At 39.0% G+C, this 20339-nt stretch overlaps 1 protein-coding gene across 2 annotated transcripts; it reads left to right on the top strand.

Moving 5' to 3' along the window:
- The first annotated feature begins 2859 nt into the window (after window positions 1–2859).
- Window positions 2860–18504, top strand: LAMP2 (lysosomal associated membrane protein 2). Of its 2 annotated transcripts, none has more exons than XM_062584464.1 (9): window positions 2860–3036; window positions 7408–7526; window positions 7928–8141; window positions 8792–8953; window positions 9648–9865; window positions 10452–10571; window positions 10830–10908; window positions 11704–11871; window positions 16397–18504. In XM_062584464.1, the coding sequence occupies exons 1-9, from the start codon at window positions 2955–2957 to the stop codon at window positions 16537–16539; spliced, it is 1305 nt and encodes a 434-aa protein (XP_062440448.1). In that variant the 5' UTR covers window positions 2860–2954; the 3' UTR covers window positions 16540–18504. The 2 variants fall into 2 exon arrangements, with proteins under 2 accessions (XP_062440448.1, XP_062440449.1); XM_062584465.1 differs by lacking the exon at window positions 16397–18504 and adding an exon at window positions 13113–15459.
- Window positions 18505–20339: the final 1835 nt, after the last annotated feature.

The raw sequence follows: 20339 nt of genomic DNA, 5'->3' as shown, positions 1-20339 counted from the left end.
ATAATCAATCTTCCTTTTAATTCTGCAGAATGTCACAGTCTATTTCTAACGTACAGGCAAGAGATTAGGGAGGTATTCAATACACTAGTGTTTAAAGTCACATCCTGAAGTAAATGTTCTAGCTGACACAAAACATGGCATTCCCGCACACAAACAGCCTAGAACATACTACCCATTTTCTCCTGTTCCCATTAGTTAAAACCTAATTCAACGTCTCTACCCTAATATTTAAATCCCTTTAATGGAATTCCTCACTCTTCAAGAACAAGACCTCTCATGACTATGTTCCATTTCACTAAAACAATGAAGCATGAGAACATGTAAAAGTACAGAAAATAGTCCTTAGACTTTTAACTGCCCTACTCTTTACCCTAGAGCTGAGAGCCCAGACTTGCTACTTTCAGAGTTAGTGCTTTCATCTATGCCACTATCTATGCCATTTCATCTATACTAGAAGCTCCCCCACAGCCTACAACAAATGATGACTCAAGTATTAAATATAAAATTTATTTCTTCAGGTAAGTTTTCAATAAATTAAGCCCAAAGGCTGAATAAAAGAGTGATTATTTCCAAGCATCTTGAAATTGCAGGAATTCTGGTATTCATGTGCAATGATGCTTATACAGATGGCTGTACAGATATGAATGTACATGATAGGTTGGTTCTAGGAGCAGTTACCAAGTACAAAAAGAAATGCAAAGAATGAGTGAATGTGTCTGACCACACAAGCACTTGTGGGTGGAACCCACATTTGTATAATTCACTGGTTACAGTGGTGTTCCAGACTTGACAGATTTTGTTTTCTGATATTCTTTGGAAAAGTACAGTATCACAAGTGTGTAACTGAGATTATTTAACTATTATTTTATCATAAATTGCATTAATTCAACTTCCTCCAGACTTTATGATCACCTTCCTGTCTACACCATCTCTACATCTTTTTAATACTCTCACTGTCTGACTATATCAGGTTGAGGTCTTTTACTGTCCTCTTCAAGAGCTTTCATTCTCTTCCCGCATCACTGGGCATGTCTCTTAGTTCCTGGTTAGTCAAATACTATTTGCCATTTTCCTACGGAAACAGACTTATCTTATTCCAGTAGGCTCCTGTTCCCTAGGTAGCTGGGAATCCTCCTGCCATTCTCTTTGCTGTCTCCTAGTCTGTATCTTCTTTGCCATCTCTTAATCATGGCTTCTGCACCAAGACAACCTTGGTTTCTGTTTCTGATCAATACTCTCCAGCCTTCAATTCAACTTTCAGCTGATTTTATACCTCCGTCAAGTCTCATATTCACTAGATTTCTTGTCCACTCTTGTCTTCTCCTCCCACCCCTTCCCATCTACCCTATCATGTCTTTTCTCCAGCACTTGTATCTGGCAGCTTCTTTCTCTCTCTTTCTTTCAGGCTAGTGTCTTGCACTTAGGCATCAGTGAAAATGCAGCAAAGCGTCCCAGTTCCTGCTGCTAGTGCCAAATTCCACCCTGCTTAACAGAACCAATTACTGGAAAGATTTCTATCCAGTCATTTAGTAGGCACAGCACATGTGAATTCTGCTCACACGCAAGAGCTAAGAAAGGGCAGGGAATGGCTCTCCTCCTGCAAAGATGGGGTATAATCTCTGATTAGCCCTGAGTAATGTGGGATGATGGCTAACAATCACAGGAATTAGAGCCTGCAGGGACACTGGGAGATCATCTAAGTCCACCCCTGCCCTAAAGCAGAATCATTTCCTGAGGGAAGTTTGTCTAATAAAAACAGGATCTTGCATGAGAATCTAGTGCAATGCTCAGCTAGTCATTCCCCACTATCTAACTTAAATATTCAATGTCATTTTAGCTCATTTCTCTGCTCTCTTATTTACTGTAAGCAGGGAAAATAGATTATTCCTTCCTTTTTTGTAGTAGTAGAAATCTCTATATTAAAAGTTTATCTTTCCTTAGGGTATCTTTTCTCAGCTTTGCCTTCTTAACCTAAAATTAGCCCAGTTAACTTTAGAATGGCTGTATGGTGTCAAAGCAAATGCCTGACAACCTGTTTCTGCAGAAGCCAGTAATGGACATGCAGGGAGGAACATAAGAAGAGAGTAAATATATAGTGCTACTTCCTTGTTATGCAATGTCAGCTGTGAACTATATGCTTAGTCAGGGGCTTCCTGAGCCACGGATGGTATTTTTGTGTTTAAAATGTCTTTCAAGTCTTCCTCTTATGTTTCTTTGTCCATAATTCTTGCTGGATTTTCTCTTATTCAACTATGCTGAAAGATGATGAAATCTTGGACGAATTTAGCCACTAAAATCTTCAAAGCTCCTCCTGAGCACGTTCAAAACAGAAATTTTCACCACTGTGAAGTCCACGAGTGGACCACCAGACAGACGGGAAAACACACGTCTTCGGCTCCAAGGGCCCCTCCTTGCCGAGTCCCTGTTGCACAACAGGGAAATGCTGCAGTTCACCAAAGGAAAAAGAGGTCAGCAGATTTTTTTCATTAGATGCAAAATATGTTCTCCCTCAGCCTTACTCTTGGAAAGGGCTCAAATATTCTGAGAGAAGGAGAGATGAGATGGAGAGATAGGAGAAGAGAAGGGAAAAGAAAGGAAAAGAAAACAAAAAAAAGAGAAACGATTTTGGCCGGGAGCAGGTCTTACAGCGGGACCCGCCGGGCACCTCGCTGCCAGCCCCGCGCGTGGCAGGAAAACGGCCCCGCCGCCCCCGGCCCCGCCGCCCCCGGCCCCGCCGCTCCCCAGCTTGCCCGCCCGAGGCCCCGCGGCGGGCGCTCTGTCCGCGAACCATCGAATCGAGCCCGCCGGGGGCGGCGCGGCGATTGGCGGAGCGCGGCCGGCACCGCCCCTCCCCTCACATGACCGACGGCGACGCTTTTGCCGCGCCCGGCCGCCTCCCCCCGCTCGCTCTCCCCTCGCCGCCTCACGGAGCCCCTCCGCCCGCCGCCGGGAGCATGGAAGCGCGCTGGTGGCCGCGGGGGCCGCTCCGCCCGCCGCGCTGCTCCGCCTGCCTCCTCCTGCTGCTCGGCACCGCCGGTGAGGGGACGCCGAGGCCTGCGGGCGGGCGCGGCTGAGGGGGCGGCGGGCCCGCGCGCTGGGGCCGTTGCGGCGCGCGCGGGGGGCGGTTGTTGTGCCCGCGGGAGCTGGCGCGTGTCTCCCCCCTCTCCCCCCGCCCGCGCGCGCTGGGCACGTGACACGGCCTCGGGCAACGGCCGTGCGCGCGGGGCGGGGGGGGGGCGCCCGCCACCCGCAGCCGGGCCGGGCCGGGCGGGGCGGGGCGGCGTCTCTGCAGCCTGGCCAAGGCCCCGCGCCGTGGGGCTGAGCGTGAGGCGCGGGCGGGAGGGCGTGCGGGCCTGGCCCCGGGGCCCTCTCCGCCGAGCCCGCCCGCTGCGCGGGGCCGGCGCGGCTGCTGGCCTGCCCGCTCTGCGGCTTCGGGCGGGGGTCTGCGGCGACCGCGGATCTGCGCGGTGGGCCCTTGTCGGCAGCCGAGCACGTTTGGAGCTACGGAGATGAGCAGTCGTAATCCCACACTGTAGAGAATGATGAAATAACTTTCTTCCTTTAAAAAAAAATAATAAAATAACTCAGAAATCAAGGAAGTGCTAGGAATACGTTTTTATTTCAACAGAGATGAGTTATATAGGTTTATGTATTTAAGTGAGGTTTGGGGCATTTCCCTTACAAAGCATTCTCAAAGCATGAAGAGCACTTTGCAGAGTAACGTTGTTCTTTAAGATCGTGGCTTTGAGAGTGATGTTGTCTGCCCCTCAGTTCACTACTATTTTCTGTTAATATTGTGTTTACTCAGCTATGAAGCCTTAAATGCTAGGTTTTGCCTCTTCTTGCCATTGCACTCAGTAGCAGTATTATAGCATAGCTCTCCTATTGCATAGGAGTTCGTAAATGCCTTTGGTAATAGTAAGGGTGAGAAAGTGGCTGTTTTGTTTTAACACATGCAGGCATACACCCCTTGTGTACCTTTAAATCCAAAGATACTGCTCCTATGAAGTGATACACTGAGTAGATGTTGCAAAAAGCCAAGCTAATTTACTTCTGATAAGTGCAGTCCCCAGTCTTACTATTTTGTTTTACTGTCTGCAGTGAGCAAAGCATGCAAGGAGGCTGGCTGATCTTTAGGTTTCATGCAGAGAATGCCTCTGTCCTGCAAATTTGTTATAAATTTAGCAGTTAACTGAATGTAGTTCTTTGTTATGCTAGCAGTTCTGACCAGCTGTGTTAGTTTTGTCACTTTTGTGCATGTGGCTTTTGAGGCTATCTAACTAATTGTTTAAGGGTAGGTCAGGTCTCTTATAGGGAGGATGTATCTTTTGACATCTGGAATAAGGTTGTACTTAAAAAAAAAATTACACTTAAGAGTTATTCACTGTTAAGTAGGTCAGGGTGTGCAAGGTGCATGTGTGTATATTGAGATTATCTGTGTTGGTCAAGTCTACTGTGTGCACTTGCTTACTGTAGCATTTCTTCAGTGTTTACTGCTGCATCTACCATAACCTATGCTGAAATATCCCTTTTGGAGAAGTTACTTGCAAGCTACTTTCTCTATAAGGAAGAGTAAGTACTAGTCAGCTTGGTACTTCTGAATCTGGACCACTTCATTCTTGAGGTGTTTTCAGCTACTCATAATAAACAACCTTTCTTCCTTTTGCTTGCACCTGCTAACTCATAGAAGAAGCAGTTTCACAGCTCAGTTATGTCTTTTTTCATCTCTTATTTTTTTTTACGAAGGTGGAAGAGATTTTCCTAATAGGTAAAACAGCACTGAGAAGCAAAGAAATTGCAGTGTTACAGAGCAAGTTAGTAGAATGTTAGTATCAATCTTCTGCTAGTTTTATACTGCTTTTCAAATTGTGGTAAAATAATTACTTCTAAGTACATTGTACTTTATGGCTTAGTCAATAGTCTTTTAACATGCCGTGTGACATGATGTGTATGTAGTGAAGTACCATGGCTATCCTGGCTAGGCTGCAGTAGTTTCCAGAAACTTAAGGCCTGGTCCAGTTCCTTCTGAAATGAGAATGGATAATAACACGCAGCTGGTACACAGGTGCAGTAATAAATAACTTCTAAGCTTAAAAAATGGAGAGTTTTTATTTAATGTTGCTGGAGCTCTAAGCCACTTCTTGGCAGTAAATTTGTATGCTTTGCTGTTGCAAGTTGCGAAACCAGTATCTTCTGGTGCACCGCAGATCTCTGCACAAACAAAAGTTATCCTAAAAAGGCATACCAAACTGGTTGTTTGTGAATGTGCAAGCAATCCTCAGTGTTTACTACCTTGCTTTGGAGGAAGATGTACTACTTGTGTCTCTAATTCTGCTAGCTGAAGGAATTCCCCTTGTAGGTATTGCCTTACTGGGCATTACAGCCACTGTGGAAGTCTTGACAGAATCTTCTGCTGCACAGAAATTAAGGTAAAAAAAGGATCTTCAACTACATAGCTGCTGTTTATGTATTCTGCTGTATTATTTTTTCCTACTGTTCAAAAACTCATGGGTCCTGAACTGTTTAGTAATTCTTATCACTGTCTTCTCCACTTATTCAATGTCAGTCCAAAGGGTTTCACTCTACCCAGAATCAGAGTTTTATTCACTGAGATGATGGAGGTGAGTAAATGATACAAAACCTTGAGAAGCAGCATGCACTATAGAAGACAGAAATAACATTCAGAACAATCTTTTGCTTTACTGGATTTTTTTTTCTTTAGTCATTTCTCTAGTTTAAGTATGACGCTCTCCAGTTAGGAGTGAGCATCTGCAAAGTTATTAAGTGGAGAACAATTTCTAGTTCCATAGAAAGGTTTTAATAGATCAGCTAGAACAGTCAGGCAGACTATTGCAGGAGGGAATGTATGTTGAAATGCATAATAGCCTCAAGTATTTTCAGGAGTAAAGACCAAACTGAATTTTCATTTCTGTTGTCTCTATGCAGCCATCCTTTCCCATGTGCTTTTTGAGGAGCTGCTTTTACTGTCTCCTCAAATCTCAGTGCTGTTTGATAAGATACATAGGTAGGAATTTCCAGCAATTTAGAAGATACAGTGAGAGAGTAGATGATTCCAGTTCTTTCAAATTGTTTTTATTTAAACTGATGGTCTGAAAGAATGATAAATTAAAATATACACACAGACACACACACACAGAAGTCGTATGTGATACAAAACATCTGCTTCAGTTTCAGTGACAGAATGATACTTCGTCCTTCTGGCATAGTTTGTTCTTTGTGAGAGCTTTGTGTATTTCTGCAGTGCTTAAACTGTACCTCTTGCTTTACTTTAACCTACTGCCTTGTCCTCAGTCCGCAAAATTTTTCCGATGTAATAGTTTCATTATGGTGATAACATTGGTAAATCACTAATGTGGCATCAAACACTATTTCCTATGCTTCAAAGTTAACACTATCAAGTTTCTCAAGCTCTGTCTTGGATACTTCTTAGAGAGGACATGACAGTTAAAACGTCTCAATTTTGACTGTCCTTTTAATTCAAAAGAGCATGAACAATGGCAAGTTATAGCTGTAGATTTTTACAGCCGGCTGTTTTGCATGCTGATATGTCTTTACTGCTGGCAGAGGAGAGAACCTCTAGTTGTCAGGGTGAAAGTCCTTAGTGCCAAGGCAAAACGTGAAACAAAATGTAAAGTACCTTGACTTGCATGTGTTAGAGATGGAGGAAATTAAATGGTCTGTGGGAGAGAACTGCATGATCATGGTGACAGTACATTTAAGGAAGGCAGCCTGATAAATCTCAAGCTTATGTTGATCAGAATTTATCTGTTCTAGGGAAGTGTGGCAGACTGATAATTTTGGACAAGGAAATGAAAGCTCACTATGGGAAAATGCCTCTCTTGAGAGTCAGACTGGGTTAAAAATCCAACACCTGTAGAAGTTCTCTTAAAACTTAAAGCGAATTCAGCATACATGTGCTTCAGGCTAGAAACTGGAAACACAATGAAGACTCACAGGTCTTGTCCTTTAGAGGTCAACTTGAGTCATGCTGCTTGATGAAACAGATAAGATAATATAGGGGCTCTTGCTCTACAAGCACTACTTTGCTTAAGTGTCGCAGAATTCCTGTGGTTTTGTTTACGCAGTTTCAGACACTGGGAAGCTAGTCCTCATTTAAGTTGTTAGTCTTCCATCAGGTAAGTAGACTACAAAACATCTTTTTCAGAATCTTTGTCAAGTCTTGATAACACTTCATGAACACACATTGTGTGCTTCTTAGTTTTAGTAGTTTTTAGAAATCTAGCAATTCTTTCGGTGTCTGGCAAATGAAATCCAGTCCAGAAATAATGTGTTCTGTCTACTACTTTGTAATGAACTATCCTTAGAAGCAGTTCAACAAAATGAAGTGAAATCAATGTATTAACAGCTAATAATCGTATCTTACAGTTTTTTTCCAGTCCTATGCTGTGGAAGTAGATGTGAAGGATGCCACTAACGCTACATGCTTATATGCACAATGGTTGATGAGGTTCTTGATAAAATATGAAACAAACAGTGGTGATTATGTAAGTATTTGGAACTAACCTCTGTTCAGAATTGGTTTAGTCTTAAACATACATTTTTTTAAAATAAAGTGTAAGAAATTCTCAGTTCACTTATTTAGATGGCTTACTTGTCAAATTTAGTGAGATTTGTTTATTGGTATAATAATGTTCTTAAAGTAAGCATTAATTACGACTCAGCACAGTTAAGACTTAAAACCAACTCAGCTTTGTAGTTTTGTACTTGAATCTGGTATGGCCGCTTTCAGAGTCAGATGTCAGGTAGCCTTTCTCATAATTCTGTAGAGTAATCTAAAATATGGAGCTAATCTTGTGCAGGGAATCATCTGTCTCTAGCAGGCTTATAATGCTGTCATGGGAAGAACTGCTGTCTGAAGATATCTAAAACTGACCCTTTCTTCTAGAAAAATGCAACTTTGAGTTTGCCATCCAACGTGACACACGATGGAAGCACCTGCGGTAATGACACACAAGCTGCACTTCTGGCAGTACAATTTGAAGAAGGTCACTCTTGGAGTGTTAACTTTACGAAAACCAATGAAACTTACCAGGCAGACTTTATCACGTTTACCTACAATACCAATGATAGTGCTGTGTTTCGTGATGCTAAAAGAAAAGGTAATGTTCAGAGCAGGATCACACTTACAAAATAGTCTCTGCTACAAGTGTAATATCTCAGGTACCCTACTGTACTTGATTATGTATATATATATATATAGCATTAGTAGAGCATTTAATGACTTCTGTGCCGTATACTGCACAACTATTGCTCATCATACTTCTCTACTGGATGAGAGTACAGACTAATTAACTTCTCTGACTCTAATGATGCCTTTAAGCGCGGTGGAAGGAGGAGGTCAGTGAAGTGCTATTAGTAGACAACAGGTATCTTGAGTCATTTTAGGGTGCACTACCTTACTTCCACAGCTTTTAACAAAACAAAGTTTTAGGCTTTCTGTGCACTAATAGACTTTCTACTAATAGTAGTTTTTTTTCCTAAAGAAAAAAAAATAAGTAAAATACTTCTCCTTTCTAAAGACTTGTCTAGTTCTTGAGGCTTTAACTTCTTTGCATTACTTAACACTTCAGAGCAAGATATATAGATAAAACATTAAAGAGGGGTAAGGGTTGTTAAACTTAATTCCCGTGATTAGTTTATTCTAATTCTTTGTTTTATGCAATTATAGAAAACATAACACCCGCTTATGAATATTCTTGCAGGTCATGAGGCGTTTCAGTGCTAATTAAATGTTTGTGCTTATTTCTAGGGCCAATTACCATTGTTGTAAAGGATACTATGCATCCAGTTGAACTGAATAATGTCTTTGTGTGTCATAATACTGACTCTATTGAAGCAGAAAATGTAACACAGTTCTTCTGGAACATCACTCTGCAGGCTTTTGTTCAGAATGGCACCATTGGGAAAAAAGGTGAGGATTTCAAACTCTGAATTGTTTTGTATTGCACCTTAGTGCAAGAAGAAAAGTCTCATAATAGAAAATCTACCAACTCTTAAGATTTGCTAATTGTGATGACTGGTACTGGTATAAATATTCTCTGGTAGGCCTTGTCTTATTCCTAAAAATGAGGATCAAACAAAAAATGGAACAGGTTTAGTAGTGTGTAGTATTTAACTGTTTTCTAAGTCAAGGCAGTAGTCTAATACAGTGTATATTCTAGTAATCAGAGCATTAAAAAACAGCCCATCAAATTTACTGTTGCTGAATAATAATATTGCTGAAATTTGAGGTTTTTAACTGATTGCTTGCTTTCTTCAGAGGTAGACTCTCTGCTTCTACCTTTAACTAGTCCAGAACCTGCTGCCTTAGCACTCAGCTCAAGCTTCTGCTAATCAAGAGACTAATGCATCATCCTGCTACATATAGCTTCAATAGGACTGTTTACTTAGCCTGCGACAAATGTATATCACACTTCTATAACTACTTCAAGTTATTTTTGTCCATATACTTCAATTCAGAGCATCAGAAATAATTAGTAGCATGTGTGCTATATAAATTAAAGGACACAACAGCATGGAATTTCTCTATTAAACAAAATTTATCAATCATAAGACTTTATTAAAGCCTCAGCAGTGAAATGGTTGTTAAAGTTTCTTCTGTTCAGAGTCTAGATGTGATGCTGATAAACCTACTTCTGCACCTACTATTCTGCCTACTGTTGCCAACATAACTACTGCGTCGACCACCACTTTATCACCTGCTCCAACCACTGCTCCTAAACCTGTGGAGAATCCAGACACAGGAAACTATTCTCTTAAAAGTGGAAATAAAACTTGTCTTCTGGCTACTGTGGGGCTGCAGCTGAATGTGTCCCAAGACAAGGTACCTCTCATCTTTTAGAAGAGTAGAAAGGTAGTTTCATATAAAAAAGCAGGTACAAGATATTTGCCTCCTACACTGTTGACTGTTCAGAAGTGCTTCTTAATATTGTGCATGTCACTTCTCTGATGTCAAAATAGTTATGTGGCATAGTATCTTGCTTCAAGATCTTATATGGATTCAGTGTAACTAGTTACTGGAAATACCTCTAACATGATTAAAAGCCTGGAACTTTCTTTGCTTTTAAGGCTATTGAGCCCTGCAGGTCCCCTCTTTTTCCTGCAGAGGGAGCCAAAGCTAAATTGTTTTATTAGGTACATAAAATAAAAGCCCTGATTCACAGATTGATGAGCATTATTATTGCTTTTCTTAGAACAAGTGGTGGTGAGACCTTGCTGAGCAATTTGTTTGCCTCAGTCTTACTAGCTTTTAAACGTAACTCAAGTGGCCTCAGTTAGACAGCCAGACTCAAGGCTCCTAGTGTCGCTTCATTCATGACAAGCTCTTTTAGTCTAAGACTGCTACTGATTGGCATACTAGATTCCTAATGACAACTGAACTGCTTTGTTATGATGTTTCTATATTTCAGCCTCTTCTGATCAACATCAATCCAAAGACCACTAGTGTTGATGGTACCTGTGGTAACACAACAGCTACTTTGAGATTGAATGATGGAAATAGCAGGTTCATTGGTTTCACATTTTTTGTTGTAAGTAACTTCTTTCAGTCTAAATGAATTTTCCACGTTAATGGCATTGTGCAATGGGTAGTCATGGTAAAACCCTTCTGTAGTTTGCTGATAACTGGTTGTTCATGTATAGGAAGTAAAACTGGGTAACTGCCATTGGGATAAAGTTCTGAGAAACAACTGTGGTAAATGTGCTTGCCGCTGGAAAGCATATGTTCTCAAAGTTAAACTGCAAAATGCAGGATTTCACACTGACAGTGGTTCTTACTTCTTAAACAGAAGAACGCAAGTGCAAATGTACGAAGATTTTATCTGAAAGAGGTGAATGTTACACTGCTCAACCATATGAATGGTTCTGGTAAGAAATGATATCTGCCTTAAAGTGTGGCCTTTTATTCTGTGTCTATATTAGCAAACACTTCTGACTCTCTTGTGCTGATTATGCCTACTTTGACTTCCTACTTTAGGCCAGTATAAGCAGAAGTAACAGAAATGGCTACCAGAGTTGCTTCAAACAGCAGTGTAGTTTTTTTTTTTTTTTTTTTTTTTTTTTTTGAGGCTTCCCCAACAGGATCTCTTATGCTCACATAATGATTAAGATGCGTAAGAGAGCTTTTTTGTTATAATTTTCAATAGCATAAGTTTTTTTTGGATATGGAATATAGTTGTACCAACTCTGAAGTTTTTTGTTTTCATAAACCAACTGTTGTTTCCTTTGCCTGAAGATGTTGCTCTATCTTCCCATCTCTCGCATTTAATCCTGACTGGGAAAAGAATGTTCCTTCTGACAGCTGAAGCATTCTTTTTTCCAAATCAAAAAGTATGCTTTTTTTAATGTGTTTGTCACAGCTGCTGCAATTAAAAGGGCACTAAAACTAAAATGCTCGCACCTCTGCAACGCTGGGATGAGTAGAGGTACAAGGATGTCATGTTCCTTTGAGGTTAGCGATAAGCACTATAAGAAGCCAGCCACTGAAGTTCTAACCGTTAAGCAGTTTGGTCTTTCTTCAGACTACCTTGTATTTCAGAGTAGCCAGTATTGAAAAGTGGCCACTCTAGATTCAAGTCTTTAGCCTTGTGAACATATTAGCATGTGTCTTAGATTTGAAGTGAGCATGCAAATTTCCGTGTTAATTTTTTCCCTTTTGTGTAGTCATTTTAAGTGCAGATAACAACAATTTCAGCAAGTGGGATGCTTCCCTCGGTAGTTCCTATATGTGCCGAAAAGAGCAAACTCTTGAGATTAATGAAGACCTTCAAATACATACTTTTAATCTAAGGATTCAGCCATTCCTCGTGAAGGAAAATAAGTTCTCTACAGGTAAGAGTAAATCTATCAAGCTGTAGGATGTTCTGTGAAAGAATTGTTACTTGCTAAAAAGCCTCTAACAGAGCTGGACATAAGCACTTTTTTTTAAAGCATTGTTTCAGTGTTTTGGGTTTTTTGTTTGTTTGTTTTGTGGGGTGTGTAATGAACTTCTGAAACTGACATTCAAGTTCAAGGAAAACTGTCAGATTTGTTCCCATTTTAAAAAAACATCTGCCAGGTATGTAGGTCCTCTTTCATAAAATGTGAAGGAGCTAGAGACACTGAAGAGAGATGAAGCATTGCTTGGCAGAATGGGTCAGAAATTCTGACATCTTCTACATACCTTTTTGTAGCTTGAATGTAAGAAAATGGGACGAAACTTCAGCAGAAATACACTTTGATAGCGTTTCTTTTCTTTTGACCTGTCAATGTAAGAAATAGGAATGCTGGGAAAAATGAGCTGACAGAGCTACTTCAAGAAACAATCTTGAATTTTGTCTGAAATTTATTTTGTTTATTTGCTATACCATCCTAATCTTATTTGAGGAAAACTAGACTGGCTTAAATTACTTCATTGTTAGCCATTAGCGTAGCGTTGTCTTCATGCTCACAGTAATACTGTCAACTTAGTCTTGGATTATGCTAATTTGTAGATAAATGGACTGGGTGCAGATTTTTAAACCTCTTTTTAGATAGATGGAGATAAGCTAATTCTGCTTATGTAAGCACAATAAACAATATTTATTATAATACTTTCTAAAGAAGTATTTAACTGTGTAGTTCAAGTTGCAGCTAATTGCTTCCTCCTCCTTCCAGTTATAGTGACTTCATCTGTTTCTAACTTACCTCCCTTGCAGTTAGCTTCTTAGTACCAGATCCATGTCACTTTATTCTTAATCAGTAAAAGCACCAGACTTCCCTTGAGCGTGAAACAGATCAACTTGCTTCTGTCCTACTCCTAAGTAGAAGAGTGCCTTCCCCCTTTTCTTCTACAGACCTTACGCATGTGAAAGCTCATATACTGGGATAGCACCTGTAGCTTACTATAGGTCATCAAATGTTCCGATTGACTAAAATGCTTAATATCTGCCAAAAGTACCTATGAAGCCTCTACATTTTTTTTCTCTTATTGTACAGATGTGATATACTTAATTTTGAGCATCTTCATATTAAGGAAAATAGTTTTTTATACCACACTTGGCAAGCATTCTGTCTTTATTTATTCCATGTTGCAACCTTTTTCTCATCTACAGCCCAGGAGTGTTCGATGGATGATGACACCATTCTAATCCCAATTGTAGTTGGTGCTGCACTTGCTGGCTTGATTGTCATTATAGTGATTGCTTACATAATTGGCAGAAGAAAAAGTTATGCTGGATATCAAACTTTGTGAATCTGAATGTGATCACTGTTCTGATTTCACTCTAAATGAAGCAAGTGCAAGTTTTGAAGTCCAACAAAAAAAAATCTTAAGAGTAAATACTAGCTGCAGCTAATTGGAGCTGAGAAACAAAGGATGTTTTTGTCAGATGAAGCAGAACTGTGTTTTAGTTTTCCTTCCCCAAGAAGATGTGGGTTTCATAGCTGTTTTGAAGATGTCGGATGTCACTATTGGATAAATTATTAGGTTAAAGATTTTATTTTGCAAAAGCACTCAAATGTTTAGGATTTATTTCTGCTTTTTACAAATTGTAATTTGAAACAAGAACACATTCTAAACTGTGCTTTGGGGAACTCCTGAAATTGCATAGAATTTGTACTTGCTTCTCTCCTTTGCATTCCTTAGTTGTTGTCATAGTTGTGGGTTAAGTTGACAGCACTAGTCACTGTGACTCATGTGGTATTTAACAAGGATTGTATGATGCCCAGTAACAACTGTTTTTTGTAGAACTAAACTTCAGGCTGGTGATTAAGTGATCTTACGAAGTGGCAGCAGTAACCTACTTAGATTTGGTGAAGCCTGAGTAGTTTACTCCTGCTTTGGTGGTTTCAGGAACCATTCCATACCCTGACTATACAAACAAAATGGGTAATCTGTTTTTGCCAGTCGATGGATAAATTGGAAGACTTCAGCGCAGTTTCCAAATGTTTTCAAAAATACTGTTAGCTGCTGAATTCTCCTCACTTATTATAGCTTGGCAATCCCCTAAAATACAAAATTGAAGCAGAGTTCTGCTAAATTAAAGCAGGCTTTTTGCTGGCACCAGTTTAAAGGGAATAATCTTTTTAAATATTCCAGAACTTAAAGTGCACTTAACTTTATATCATACTTTGCACAGAGATGGTCTATCTTGTTGCTTTGAATGACCATTATTTAAAGATGCTTTCATTTAATGAGCCAGTATAAGTTGCTGCAATTTGAGCTGTCTTTAAATCTCCATTTGAATGATTCTCTGCTAATCAAAATTTGCATTATAACTGTCCACCATTGGCATTCTGAATGTTCAATGTACTTTGTGTTTGATTTGTTTGCTATGTGGCATTTATTAATGCTGCTGTTAATAATGCAAAAGCCAAGCAAGTCTGAGACAGACCCCCCTACACCGATTTTTTTTTTTCTTGCTGTGTGGAAAGTATAACTAGCTTAAAATGCAGTGCAACTGGACTGTTGTTAAACTGCAGCTCTGTAGAAACTAACTCTTGCTGCATAACTCTTCTCTGGCCTCCTTATGCTGTAATACGTGGTTCTTATTGCATGGAGGGTAGAAAAGGTCTTTTCTAAAAGATAAGTGCAACTCTTATGCAGCTCATGTCATGAGATATGCAAAAGCTAGTCACATAATGAAGATAACTTCATTCCCACATTTAGAATGAGTTTAGCCTGCATCAATGCTGGTTTAATGTTTTATTAGTGTTTTCTAAGGTTGTAGAGATGTCTGTGGCATGTTTGTATACAAATCATAAGATACTCTTCCGTTCTTACAGTAATAAGGGTTTTTCTGTAAAAGCAGTTTAATCTTGACACTGGCTAAGGAAGCAAGAATGGGTGGATAATGCTTACTATAGCATGTAGTCTACAGCTTGAATTTTGTGTTGGTTACTAAAATTCATTTTAATGAAAGTGGAGAACTACTATAATCCTGGAATAGGCTTCAACACTTTCCATTTTAATTGGGGGAAAAAGTGGTTCTAAGGACTTTCATATTAAAATATCCTTAAATGCGGAAGTTCGTACAGATTTTTTTTAGCGTTTTAGTGACTGATGTTTAAAGGCACCAGTTACCTGTGCATCTCTGTTAAAGAAAACGTATAATTACCACACTTGCATTCCTCTGACTATATGAATTTTTGAACTGTGCACAGTTTCCAAGTGGCAAAATAAAAAGATTGATGCAAATTCTCCTGAAACTCAACACAACACAACTAAATGTATCTTTGTAAAAACTTGCGATTTAATCTTCATTTATAAGTATATTTGTTCAGAGATAAAAGTACTCATAGACTGATGTGCAGATAACTGGTTCAGAAAACATCTAAACTTTACATGACTGCCTATTGTTATAAAACCACTAGTTTTCTGTATGTATTGTTCCATAGGGAATTGTCAACCTGCTCAACATGTGCTCTAAACAATAAAGATTGTTCTATTTCTTAAGGAAACTTGTTCACATTTTTTAACTGTTTGGAAAGAGGTATCTTGTATTGTCTTTTTTAATTTTAGAAAATAAACTAAATGAGTAAGGTCAACTTTAACCAGCCTATATATGAGATTCTGTTACCTAACTTGTGAAGGTGCTCTTTGAGGAGTCTTCTGTTGTCTGGGTCTTAATGCTATGTTTTGCAGCATGTTCTGAAATGTGCTTGGCTAGAATTCACTAGCCGAAGACAGTTTGAGAACTAATTGAGATACGAGATATCCGATTCACCGTTAGAAGATTGCTTACAAAGTTTCAGTCAGTTGTAGTTCTATTCATACAAGATGTTTTTATCACTCTGATTTTGCTACCAGTTTAACCTGGATTACAGCTGTGAATAGTTCAGTTTATCTTCCTGTAGTGCTCCTGGAAAGTGAAAACAGTCTCTGTTTAGCAAGAGTGGGAAAGCTTTAGGGAGCCTGTTGAGATCTGGTTAGTAGTTTCATCCTCTAAGGCAGAAGCTGCATAGATTCTCCCTGCACTGCCAGCGTATTTGTTAACAGTACTATCACAAGACTTCTTTCTGTTTCCAAAGAGACACTAGTCTCCCCTTTGCCATACCTCTTGTTAGTCTATTGTGTGTCTTGTGTGGTCTGTAGGTCTCATGACAGGAGGAGCATGTGCAATCTAATACAGTAATGATAAATGTACATTAATTAATATGCTAATTCATACTCTTCAGCAAAATCATCATAGAATGAAGAGTCTGTTAGTTACAATGCTTGGGAAGGTGGAATATTACTATTGTATTTTGGGGGGGGGAGGACAAGGTTTTATGGATGACTGTCTAGTGTCCTGTTGGGGAAAGGCATAACTGTTTTAAATAACTAGAGGGAGACTGTAGTATTAAATATTTATATTTAAATGGATTTCTTTTTCAAACTTACCCTTTTTCTATTTAGCTGAAGACTGCAGCCCAGAGGTGGACAACTTCATTGTACCTATAGCAGTAGGAGCAGCTTTGGGAGGATTAGTTGTCCTAGTACTAATGGCTTACTTTTTTGGTCACAAGAAGCACCGTAATGCTGGATATGAGCAGTTCTAAAATGAGAAAGTTTTATTTAAAAATGAGCTCAAAACACAGATCAGCAACTTGCATGCTGAGTCAGGCAAACTCTTAAAACTAGCACCTGATTAAGAAGTGATGCAGACTTTAATGTTGTCATTTATATTTGAGCCTAACGACTTGCACTGAGCATGTCCCACTTCATAATCAATTGATAAATTTTCAATTCTTCTGAAGTACTACACTTTGAATTTTATAATCTTGAGAATGCATAGTGGCATTATGTGAATAAACATGGTTTTGTTTCAGTGTGTGGGAATAGCACTTAACCAATGCTGTATGTGTTTGGGTGTTGAATATCAATGTATATAATCAATCATACACTGCAGTTTGTTTTGATTTTTGACTGTGCCTTATATACAGTTTGCTAAATATTAAATCTATGCTCTAAGATATCCAGACTGCTGGTCTCTTTAGCTTTTTGTGCTAATAGTCTTCAAGAGATTTTTTTTTTCAGTTAATGAATACATTTAACTTTTTCTGATTTACCAGAATGTCTCTCTTGTAGAACAGATAGCCCAAATACTACTGTTCTTTTGGTATCGGTTGCATCTTATGATTGGAGTTAAAAGGGAAGATGACTTTTATATTGGGGCTAAAAATTTTGGGGCCAAATTTCCAGGTTATTTGGAACTGATAATCGTTCAGTCGAATCTGCCTAGAAAGTTTGGCTCTTGCTCCTGTTGGCCTGAACAGGAATTCTTTGTCATGGCGTGCATTTAGCAAGTTCCCCATCTGAAGACGTGCCTCTGAAGCTCCTCACCACTGCTCAGTAGTGATGTGTGGATAGAGGAGTGGCAAACTTGAGAGAGGTAAAGGATGGAACGATCATAGTACTAAGCTTTACCCTTTTTAATCTGGAAATTACTTGTGACTATGCCATATTATAATACATACTGCAGCAATCTTCTTCCTTTAAAGAAGGCAAAAAGAAAATTCTTGTTGCTGCTTGCCTTTCATCCTTAGCAAAATAATTCGTGTGAAGTGTAAATGACCCAATAGCCACCATTAATGAATCAGTATATGTTGATCTTTAGTGGTCAAAGCTGGCTAAAAGTACAATGCAATTCAAACAAAGCTGCATCTTTTGAGAAGCGTGAATGCTTGTCACATTCTAGTAATGTTCTGAAATGGCTCGCTGTATAAGGTACATGCTTCCTTTCCTCTTCCTCCCAAGTGTTGCTCAACTTGACAGTAGGTGTCTTCAGACTGCCTGAGTTTTGTATTTTCAGGTGTTTAGTATTTTCAGGTGTTGAACTTCTATGTATTCTTGGTTTCCTTCCTCTTTGCTGACCAAGGGCTTTGCATAGCTTTTAATGAAAAGGTAGTGGTAAGTGTTTACCAGACTATATCTGAGCTAAATCAGACTGTAAATTCCCCATAACTAAGACCAATTCAGTTAGAGGCTCAAACGGTTTAAATATGAACATAAAGTAGCAACTGAAATTTTAACGTAGCATTGAATATGTGCATAATAGTTACTCTATTCTAGTAAGAAATCAAGCAAAAAAAATCTAAGGAGTTAGGCTTTTTTTAAAAGCACATAAAAGTCAAACACCCTTACTAGAGCTTACTTGTGCATCTTAAGAAATGTTTTATCCTGGCATCACCTGGATGGAGCTGCTCTCTTATTACAAATGGGGGAAGAATATTAGGTTTTGCTCCATGTATGCTTTAAGGTGTATCATTGGTTTTGAAATTGGCTCCGAGTGCTTGTCCTGGAAAGGCCTATGCTAATTCTTGCATGAGTATTTGTATCAGAAAAGCATTAATGGCATATTTTCCAAACTGTATATTGAAAACCACTGTAGCATTACAGCTGTCTCTCCTCTTTTTTTATATGCTCTGTTGATTTCAGTAAGATGTGCATAATTCTTAATTGAAATGATAAACTTTTTCTTGTATTTGGATTAAAATAAATAAAGCTACCCACCCAAAAGAGTCTATCAGTGTTTTTGGTTCAGTGCTTTCAGCATGTATATCTTTGGATACCAGTCTGTCTTTTATGTTGCTTTTTTGCCAGTTTACCATCTCTGTGAGAGGTGCTCAGCTAAAGTGCTCTCAGATAGCTGTTCTAGTTTGACGTGTCTACTGTGCCTGTGGGTGAACTGCACATTAGAGGAAGGTGAAGGTTCATGCACAAATGAAGTGTTTTACTAGTACAAATTACATGTGTAGTGCATATATTTGAAGAAGTCAATCTTTGTATCAGTTCTTTGCTCGCTGCTGTTTTCACTTCAGGTGTACTTTCATTGTATACAATGCAGTGATATGTTTTTAAATTTGTAAACATGTTTGTTCCTTGCTTTACTTGGTTTCTAATGCTTATTTTCCTTTACTAATTTATTCTCCCTTGCTTTTTTTGTTTTTCTTCTTTCTGCAGCTGAAGAATGCTTTGCTGATTCTGACCTCAACTTTCTTATTCCCATCGCAGTGGGCATGGCACTTGGCTTCCTTATAATTCTTGTCTTTGTATCTTATATCATTGGAAGAAGAAAAAGTCGTACTGGCTATCAGTCTGTATAGCCTCTTAATTCCACCTCTACTGCCACCCTTCCTGGTCTTCTTTTCCCAGACTCCCTGCTCTTCCCCCTTTAAAAAGAAGTATAAACAAATGAGTTCATAATTTATTTAAAAAAAAGAAAAATAACAACACATCACAACAGAATAATATGTCATAAGTCTGAAGATGAATTGCAGAATTATTTGAAACTACTGTATGATTTTGGAGAAAGTGTTTTGGGGGTGATAGATTTGAGTAGAGCTGATGTGTGTCCATTTGAGAATTGCGATTATTTTGACTAAAGAACACATCTAAGAGACTTTATTTGCATTACTAATCTTTTTATAAGAAAATATTTCCAGTTGTGTATAGCTTAACTCAGATAATGCAGATGCTTAAAACCATAATTAAAGGTGTGAATGCATATGCCATAGGAAAATAATACCAAACTCTTACAAACTTCTATTTGAGAAGTTGGCTGTTGTCTTTTTCATCATTTACCAGCTTGTTCCTGTGAGTTGGTCTGAATTTCCTGTTCCTTCTGAATGTAACGGTACTACCTGACCTCACTAATGTATTGACATGGGAGGAATATTTGATTCTTCTAGTAACGAATGTGTTGTAACATCAGTATGGAGAAGCTGACCGCTAATGTATGCAAAATTGCTTTGCACTAGCATGATGTCTTTAATGTCTGTTCCATAAGATAAGTCTTTCCATAAGATAAGAACTTCCGCTACTCAGAAGAGCGAACAGCCTGCTAAAGGAAATGTATCGTATTTTGTTTGACACTTTTTTTTTTTTGAGGCTAGTTGTAAAGTGAGAGAAGGGTGGAATTTCAGTGGCTTCAGTGAGTTTCAGCTTTGATTCTGTGGATATGAGAGGAACTACACCAGTGTTTCAGCACTGGATACAGTGAGGCTCAAGAGTGTTTGGAAGAGTCTGAGATAGTGACTAAGAGCACAGACTGTTTAAAGAGATTCCTGCAGTTCCATTGGAAAGCTTTCATGGATTTACAAAGGGTCATTGAAAAGCTGTGTTCTAGGCATGCAAGCCAAGAGGTAAAAATAGTTTGTTTTGCTAGGATTAATCAGCCTTTAACATCCTAATGACTCCCTCAAACAGTATTGAGAATGCAAGAGCACAGAGTTTCTAGCATGAAAAATGCTGACCGTAAAGCGGAAATTTAAGCCAAAAAGACATGACTTCCAAAGGAATAAGAGCATCTGACTTCTTGAAAGTTGCTTTCTTTAATATATACCTTTTACAATCTTGT

Source organism: Rhea pennata, chromosome 11 (assembly GCF_028389875.1).
Source record: "Rhea pennata isolate bPtePen1 chromosome 11, bPtePen1.pri, whole genome shotgun sequence".
NCBI classification, from domain to species: Eukaryota; Metazoa; Chordata; class Aves; order Rheiformes; family Rheidae; genus Rhea; species Rhea pennata.
The sequence above is the reverse complement of the archived record's forward strand: the minus strand, read 5'-3'. Positions and strand labels throughout refer to the sequence as shown.

What these genes read in the sequence shown, in the direction of transcription:
- LAMP2 (XM_062584464.1), top strand. Translation starts at nt 2,955, where the DNA reads ATGGAAGCGCGCTGGTGGCCGCGGGGGCCGCTCCGCCCGCCGCGCTGC. An exon ending in TTGGTTTCACATTTTTTGTT is followed by an intron (nt 10,572 to 10,829) that starts GTAAGTAACTTC and finishes CTTCTTAAACAG; the next exon opens with AAGAACGCAAGTGCAAATGT. An exon ending in GGAAAATAAGTTCTCTACAG is followed by an intron (nt 11,872 to 16,396) that starts GTAAGAGTAAAT and finishes TTTTCTATTTAG; the next exon opens with CTGAAGACTGCAGCCCAGAG.